Raw genomic sequence first — 9311 nt, forward strand, 5'->3', positions numbered from 1 at the left:
GGTCCCCTACACCAGATTCACATGGGCAGCAGTCCATCCTGCCCCCCGCCACTAACTACACCCCCCAGGTCTCAGGTCCGGGTCAGAGCGATTGACCCTGGGGCGGGGTCATGCTCCAGTCAGAGTGCCGGGGTGGTGCTCCATGCAGAGGAGGCGGTGGCGGCCCTTCATGCAGAGGTCGCCAGGCTGGGGCCAAGCCTAAAGATCTGGCAGTCGGGGGGGCAGCAGCGCTATGCAACATCCAGCGAGAGGAGCACTCCCGCCTCTGCAGCCCGTCTACCAGATCAACATCGAGCCGTGTGGCGGCCAAAACGAGCCGGTAGCTAAAGCGAATCATCACCAGCATCGAGCGAGAAGGCAGTGGCAGACTCCCAATCCAAGCCCAATGCGCAGAGAAACCAAAGGTGTCTAATGAAGCGCAGACCGTGCCAACGCAGCCTGCCAAGCCTCCCTCTGCTAAAGCTCCATCCCCCTTGTCGCCAACTGCCGCAAGCAAGACAAAATCCTCCGACAATAAGGCTGCTCCTCCTCCTTCGCAGTCAACTTCTTCCGTTACCAAGCCCAGCAGGCCTCAACGACAACCTCCAAAAAAGCAGAGACACTAACCCAAGACGGCAGTGAAAGCGCGCAGGAGAGCTTGTTAAGGGGGTTGGGGCGTTAAGGCTTTGTTGGGCAAGAAGAGCAGGAGCAGCTGGAGCCGGAGAGGAAGGAAAAGGAGGACGGAGACGAGGAGGGGAAACAGAAGGAGGAAGAGCGTGCACGATGTGCTGGGACGAGCAGGGGATGACCTGGGAGGTGTACGGCGCATCCGTTGACCCCGAGTCCCTGGCTTTGCCATCCAGAGCCACCTGCAGTGTAAGATCAAAGAACAAGAGAAGAAGGTCGTGACCCAGTCATCACTCAGGAAGTCCATCTCAGTGCCGCCGGTGGTGCCCGACTCGCCCGCCGCCGTTGCCGTGGACGACGCCACATAGCAGGAGTTCTTTTCTGAATTCATTGACAGGTGTTTCAAGAGAGCGTTAGCGGCATGCATCCCCACAGTGTGAGTTCCTCAGTTACAATGTGTTACCAGCGTTGCTTGAGGATGGGTAAAATGTCTGTTTGAAGCAATATTGTAGCTGATAGCTGATCTATGGGGACCGGAAACGATTGAGAGCGTAAGTAATGTCTAGTAGTAGAGACATGGCCAATCCGAGGGGCTCTGAGGTCTCTATTTTTAAATTKATCTTCCAATTGGTCTGTGGTCTGGTTAGACTCTGTTCGTGTACTAGATGAAATGTCAGCTTTTTGACTTGCTCTGATTCAAAACATAAATATTCTGATGTTGTATATGCTTAGTTGTACACACTGTATCATCAGCTACAGTGTTTTGTTTCAACAAGTGCATCTGAAAACTGCTGTAGAAGGCTGTTTGAAACCACAGGGGACGTTGTTCAGGGTGTATCAGCAGGCAGTAGTAGAGAAGAGGAGATGTGTACTCCTTGTGAATTAGTTGTTGATGGGCTTTATACAGCCCATTCCCAAAATAATYTCCTTGAAACAGTGGTGAAATTGACCCAGAGCAGAAATGAGTGTATGTATACAGTACTCCACATTATTCAAGCCCTTTTCCTCTCCCTATAATCTCTAATTAAAATGAGATTAAATTAAAATACTTATCAAAAGCTAGGACAAAAGAACCACTTCAAAATTAGATGGTTGAATATTTGCGGAGAAGGAGAAATATAGTCTCTATCAAAGACTTAAAAACAGTTTATTTTCAAAATCATTTAAATTTAGAATTGTTCACTTGCTGGGTTAGTTTAATTCTGGGTTTACATCTTTGATTGGATTAGGCACAGTTAAAGTAAAAATCACTACATCTGTGAATTACTGTGGACTTCTATTAGAGAAGACAAATTAGTATTAAGAATTCTTTTCAAAATGCATGTTTTTATGTGTAAGTCCATTAGTACATAAGACAGATGTTCCAAATGTAAGTCACCATGTGTTTTTTTTATGATGCATCTATACTCCAAAGCCAATCARTGTAAGAGGTAGGTAGGTCTACATTATGAGCAGAGCAAATTAAACTGAGTCTGCTTACATAAAGTTCATTACAACTTCAATTTATCTAGTCTCTTTTAGAATCACCTGAAACATACCTTTTTTTCCTTAAGAAAAAATATCCGCTTAAAAATATGACATAAACCTTGTTTCCTCCACATTGTTATTAAGAGTAATGAAGTTATTAAATTATAAACAATTGAAAATATAGTCTCAACGTGTTGATATAGGCTTACATCCTACTGTGGAATGGGGAATATTCACAGCCAATCTTCTTAGTTTGTGAATTACAACTAACTGTCTGTTTGAATACACTGTTTGAATACACCCTCTGTCTCAGTGTGATACACGGATTTCACAGGACTGTGCTGTCACTTCCTGTGTGTCTGGGTGTATGTGTGTGTCACCACTCATCACTGCATTCGTCACAGTGGGCTGTTAGGTTAGGTGTCCTGGGCTATTCTGTTCCCTGTCAAAAGAACACACACACACACACACACACAAAAGTCCATCCCCCTGGTATTCAAGGCGTTAAGACGAGAATCACACCCCCCACACACTCACAACCAGACAGTCATCTCAGTTGCTGATTGAAGGGGCTGCCACAGTAAGTTCATCACCAACTATTTTGTCATGCCTCTACATTTGGGAGGAGATGTATTGAATTTGGACTGACACTTTTTCTAGTGTGTAGAGCTACAAGCATCCCCTGATCCTCTCCCTCCATCTTCCTTCAATGTCTCCCATTCTCTCTCTCTGTCTCTCTGCGCTCTCTCTCTCCATCTCTCTGTCCATAGATCACGACCAGCAGAAGTCGACTCACCAGCCTTAATGCTGACTCCCTCACCCCGGCTTAATTAGCTGGTGTTTCAATATTTAATGTCCCCTCGCCCCCCGTGTCCCCTGCGCTGGTTCCCATTTGAAAGTGCAGATTAGATGTGGCCATAGGCGGTGGGTGTTAAACACAAGAGGAGATTCATTGTGATGAAAAGACTGTAAGATAGAGAGACTGAGACAGAGAAAAACAGAGATGGAGGAGGGAGGGAGGGTCTCCTCTCTGGCAAGGATGCAGAGAGAACAGAGATGAAGGAGCCTCTGCAGATAGAGTCTAGGGAGTGGAATTGAAACTGAGTTTTATTTTAGAGTTATAAATCACAAGGTTTGGAAAATGAAATCCCTGCCTTAAAAATAGATATAGGCTATTTGACTTGCAGATGATCATTGATTTAGATGAAAATAAATTGTGCGGGGCCTGAACTTAATTAAACTGAGACCCGTGTTCATCAACAGTTGGCCAGTCTATCATCGTCTAACATTAATGTGTCAGTGCGCTTTAAGAAATCAAATTATGCTCTAGCGTTGGAAAAGATAGTAGAGTCTACATTCTATCTTGGTAAGGGAATTTCTCTGAATGTCACTGTTTGTTGTCTCATACGATTCTGTTAAATTCTCACGGGGAATTTTTCCCCTCTCTATGGAAATTCCTCAAAGTCACCACTACATAACCGTTCTTTGAGCATAACTGAATATCACGTTTCGGCGTGGTTGCTTCGACTGCGTGATAGTTAGAGTCTATATCAAGACTCCCTCTAGCCCTCCAGATAAAATGTCCACCTCAGAAACATAGTTAAATTGTGTTAAACCTCCTGCTATGACCCAGTTAGCTACACACACACACACACACACACACACACACACACACACACAGACACACACAGACACACCTCTCAGCTACACAGAGAATCCTTAGAGGACTCGTGCAGCCTAGACGCAGCTTGAGCACAAGCCATTACAATTACCAATACAAATCACAAATAATTCCCTGTCGGATCTTTAGACGCACATCAGACACACTCAGACTCCATCTTATCATGGGGATCAGTATCTGTGTTAATTGCTGTGTACTGATTGTATTTTGAGATTGGTAAGTATGTGATTATGAGTAAGGGTCTGGGGATCTTAGCGATGCTTAGCTATTCTCCATAGATGAACCACTGGGGTTGATTCTGGACCACTGGGTGATGTAATGAATCATGTCAAGCTTTATGTTCTCCCACTATGATGATGTCATATAAAAGCACTATATCTCTCACTCTCTTTCTCTCTCTTTCTTTTTCTCCCCCTCTTTTTATCTCTCTCTCACTTTCTCTCTATCATAAAAGCACCATATAAGTCAGKAACAGCAGGGCGGCTAGCCCCTGCCTCCCCTCTGAAGCGTCTCTTTATCCCTGACCTTGGAACAGCTCTTATAGCGCCTTCCCAGTACTGCTTCAGTCCTTTTGTTTCTCTCCCTGACCCCAGAACAGCTCTTATAGCGCCTCCCCAGTACTGCTCCAGTTGTTTTGTTTACTCACTGTTGTATTAAATCACCGGCAGCGCTACAGTAAGGAACTTCCTCCGATGTCGTCCGCTGCTCAGGCCCCTGTGGACTATATGGCCTACATTACTTTGCATTGTTGGGAAGCGTTGTGGGAAAAGGTGTTTGGAAGGATTGTGGTGTGTGTGTATGTGTGCGCTTCTGTGTGTGTGTGTGTGTGTGTGCACACGTTTATGAGTGTGTGTGTTCCCCTATGTGCTCTTGTTCATAGGGGAACACATACTTTTTTCTATCTTCCTATCCGTCTCCCTCCTCCACTCCAGCATACTCCATCACTGTGTAACATTACACACTGCAGACCTGAGCATTTTATAGTGGCTTGTCATTAACCACCCCGCCGATCCACACACAAACGCACGTAACCTTTCACATGCTGAAAGTCAAGCACAGGTGCACACATACTTGCACACACGCACACACACACACACACACACACACTAAGGTCACCTTGGCTGTCTTCACTAGAGACTGCTTTATAACGGCTAACAGATGTTTCTATAAATCATTGGTCCCCCAGTGGACAGAGGTTCCAACACACACACACACACACACACCACACTGCAGCAACACTCTATCTCTCTCCCTTTTTCTCCCTCTCCCTCCCCCCTCCCAGAGACACTCGTGGGTGGAGAAAACATCCCCCACATTGACACCATCTAATAAAGCGATTTGAGCACTGGAGAAACTGCTATATAAATCCATTCTTGATGCACTAAAATGTTTTGCAGCTGATGTGTGTTGAAGACTGCCAGCAGGTTGATATACTGACCTGTAGGACTTTTACTAGTATTGTTGTGAACGGATGTTATTGTGGTGGGTGGTGTGCAGTTAGTTGTGAGCGAGTTTGGAGGGTAGAGTTGCAATGAGAGCTGTTAATGGGTCACTTCAAAGACATCTTAGTTTGGAAGTATCCTCCATGGCAGGTGTCCAGTTGTATTTTATTTAATTTATTTAACTAGGCAAGTCAGTTAAGAACAAATTCTTATTTACAATGACGGCCTACCCCGACCAAACTCTAACCCGGATGACGCCGGGCCAATTGTGCGCCGGGACTCCTATGGGACTCCCAATCACAGCCGTTTGTGATACAGCCTGGAATCGAACCAGGGTCTGTAGTGACGCCTCTAGAACTGAGATGCAATTCCTTAGACCGCTGCGCACCCGGGAGCCCCAGGTGAAGGGGCTTTCTCCCCCTTGAGTTGAAATGTAAAGCAACTGAGAAAATATCTCAACCACCTACTAGAATTGACCCACAACCAACAAAAAAATGCAAGACATTATATAAAATCCTTATCGACTGTATAATATCTTAAATCATTTAATTTAGTCTTACTAAATGTGTTGCCAAGGAGAGATAAGAAGCTTCCGTTTCAGCCCAGATCAATTCAACGTCTATTCCACGTTGGTTCAACGTAATTTCATTGAAATGACACGGTTGATTCAACCAGTGTGTGCCCAGTGGGAGTACAGTATATCACCACTTGTTTCTGTCTTTCCCAAAGGGAAGAATTGGAGGGAATGTATAGGCCTAAGTCCTTATCTCCTAGAGATAGATTAGGTATTTAAAGTGACTGGTTACCATAGTGAATGTGTCTCTGTCTAATCAGACTGTGGCTGAATCCAAGAGGCCTTTATATGATGAGGTAATTCCAACCATTCAATCTCCATGGAGATTAACCAAAATTTAAGCACTTCCTCTATGAAACTCATTAACCCTGACTCCAAAGTTATTGTGAAGAAACCTCTGGTATCGCTTCCACATTGTATGCAAATCTCTCCTAAAGTTATTTTTAATCTCCAATCCGCAATTAGGAGCGTGTGAATGAAGACGTAGGTCATTATTGAGCGGCCTAATTTGTAATGACGAATGGCGAGCGTGAATATTGCAGTTGCCAAACTGTCCCTTATCATTATCGCCCCCTCAGATGATATCAAGATTCCTCAACTCTCCTGCAGTCGACTCTGATTTAAGTCCAATTAAAAACCTGTCGGTCAGAGGAGAGAGGAGCGTCCTGTCTCGCCGGACGTTGCCTGTAGCTGAGGGTTGATTCTCACACAATCACGTGTTGAGAAATATGATTCAGCCTTCATCCTCCTTCATACTTCATCATCCTTCAGCCTTCGTCATCCTTCTTGGTAATTAAATTCAAACAAGATGGCCTCACTTTGACACACAGTAAAGAAAAGCAACTCACACCTGTACAGCAGTGGAGGCTGCTGAGGGGAGGACGGCTCATAATAACGCCTGGAACGGAGCGAATGGAAATGCATCAGACCATGGAAACCATGTGTTTGATGTTGTTGATACCTTTCCACCTATTCCCTCCAGTCATCACCACGTGCCCGTCCTCCCCAATTAAGTGCCACCAACCTCCTGTGCTGTATAGTACTGTAACACAGGTGAGTCCCAAATTACAGTCATAGTAGGGCCCTGGTCAAAAGTAGTGTACCATATAAGGACAGGGTGCCATTTCAGACCCAGTGCTGTTGTATGTGAGTGTGCTACTTCCCATATCCTAGGTCCAGGGTTTCTATGTAACACACCACCGCACCACAGGTTCACAACATCTAACCCTCTAAAGTAGACCTTGGGGAGCCAGATAGATAACCGCTACAGTGTAACTCACACTTCACCTAGATAAAACATTATCTGATAATACATTGTACTGTTCTGTGCTGTATAAATATTTAACAATATGGCTTGTGTGGTGAAATTAATCTCTCCACAGAGACCAATATCACAATCGTCTTGACAATCATTCTGATCTGTGCTGATCTCTGTTAGTGCTTATGACTGGTTGTAAATGGCCCTCTTCTGCTTGCTCTAATATCTCTGGCTTGTGCTATTATCAGTCTGTACATAGTGAAGTGCTTATCTCAGCGCTTTGAAACTCCTCTCTACAAACCAATGACTGTATATATGAATGGACAAGCCATTGATCCGTGACACCATTCATTCCTATGTGAAGACTCAATAGCGTGTTGAAGCCAAGTGAAGTCTGTTTAAATGGTGTCTGATGGAGACATAACATGCGCAGTTTGAGCTATTCCAGGAGTGCTGCTCCTCTCATTGAGTAACGAAGCTGAAGGCCGACCGGAGTACGCAGGCTGCCGTTAGCAACTTAATTATCCTTATAACTTCTTCTGTGTGCGATTTTAAAATAATCGGTTCAAGGACATAATCTGGTGTGTTAGAAGCAATTGTTGGTACCATGATTGTTTCTAAATTGTTTTATTTACTCAAAGATTGACCATGAAGATGCCATTTTTCCGTTCACTATAATGGGATCCTGTTTTTCTGCTAACAATGCCTTTAGTACCTGGGTTGGCCTTGAACTTCCATGCATAATCAGAGGGGGCAGTCGTTCTCCCCTGCTACAAACACACTGGCAGCATTACAGCAAGGCAGCATGAGCCAGTCTGTCTGTACAGAGAGCCATTAGAAATTTGCAACGAAGTGTCCGAAATTGCATCCTATTCCGTACATTGTGCTCTACTTTTGACCACGGCCCATATTCCCTACAAAGTGCCGTACTTTTGACCAGGGCACATAGAGCACTAGTCAAACGTACTGCACTATTTGGAATAAAGTGCTATTTTAGATGCATCCTGGGAAGGGACCTCTGATTCCAACAGGCAGGATTACAAGCTGTTTCTAGCACCATGATCCATTAGCTTAACAGATGGTAATTGATTGCCAGGTAGCATCTGTGGGACTAATAGATGACTAAACAGTAGCTTCCGTGAGCCTAGTCCCCCATCATTCCTTTTACTTTAATCAAATCCATCGCTAATGCTAAGTGCTTTGGCACTTAAGCCACATTAAAGAGTTTAACCATAGCCCAGAAGTGCTCTGTACTACATCAATCAATTAGTAAGCTTGACGATAATTGCAGTGCACTGTGTGACGGGCCCGCTCCTCTTTATAAAAGCTGAGGTTGAGACAGTACATGTTTTGAAATGAGATTAGGAGTCAAGTGTAGGGACAAAGTTAATAATATAAACAAGCCTTGGGTAAACACAGGCCATATACCATAGTCCCCCCAAACTCAACTCTGGACCTCGAAGCCAGTTCCACTGTGTTTTTTTCAATGTTGTGCTCTAATCAGGGACTGATTTAGACCTGCGACACCAGGTGGGTACAATTAATGATCAGGTAGAACAGAAAAGCAGCAGGCTCTGTACCTCATAGGGTCAGAGTTGAATACCCCTGCTATACTGTACAACAGTGCATATAACGGTTCTGTAGTAGCCTACAACAGGCTAAGTTATAGGTGAGAGGTAAAAAATGTACCATTGCCCCTACTGAAGCTATGTACAGTATCATAATGATTTTATTTGAGACTCAAAATGACATCAACTAATTTACCCTATGCACACAAAAACACGCTTTACAACATGTCCAAAAATCCTAAACAGTCAAAAACTCTCCGCACAGACACGCTCCGTATCCCTTGTCCAGGTTCAGGTGAGTCCAAGGTACAGCAGGTCTACCAAAGGTCGAACCAGACCGTGAGACGCTGGTGCACCAGAGGCAAAGCACATTTGCTCCACACCTGCACATCTCCACCACTGTGAACAGAGAGCATGGAGGAAGACTTAAAGCAGAGACCCAAGTCCAGGGGTCTGAGTACCCTGGAGAAGAGCCTGATACTACTGTTTGTGGCTCTGACTGGTGCCTGCATTGGTCTGGTCATCTACTTCACTGACAAGAACAGCGTCTCCACTGATGAAGGTTGAGTGTACTACCTGTATGTTTAAATGGAGGAAGAAAAGGGGGATACCTAGTTAGTTGCACAACTAAAACATTAAACCAAAATGTGTCTTTCGCATTTAACCCAACCGCTCTGAATCAGAGAGGAGGGAAGCTGCCTTAATCGATATACAC

General features: G+C 44.6%; 1 protein-coding gene and 1 pseudogene across 1 annotated transcript in view; both read left to right on the plus strand.

The window, feature by feature from the left end:
- Positions 1–9: 9 nt before the first annotated feature.
- Positions 10–974, plus strand: LOC139025828 (G protein-regulated inducer of neurite outgrowth 3-like; annotated as a pseudogene).
- Positions 975–8922: 7948 nt separating this feature from the next.
- The window catches only part of LOC112075717 (tolloid-like protein 2), a 49607-nt gene continuing 49218 nt past the window's right edge, over positions 8923–9311 (plus strand). The window contains 1 exon segment of the mRNA XM_070441035.1: positions 8923–9158. Within this exon segment, the coding sequence (XP_070297136.1) occupies positions 9011–9158 (148 nt within the window). The 5' untranslated portion in view covers positions 8923–9010.

The sequence above is a fragment of the Salvelinus sp. IW2-2015 genome, unplaced genomic scaffold (assembly GCF_002910315.2).
Source record: "Salvelinus sp. IW2-2015 unplaced genomic scaffold, ASM291031v2 Un_scaffold3354, whole genome shotgun sequence".
Classification (NCBI taxonomy): Eukaryota; Metazoa; Chordata; class Actinopteri; order Salmoniformes; family Salmonidae; genus Salvelinus; species Salvelinus sp. IW2-2015.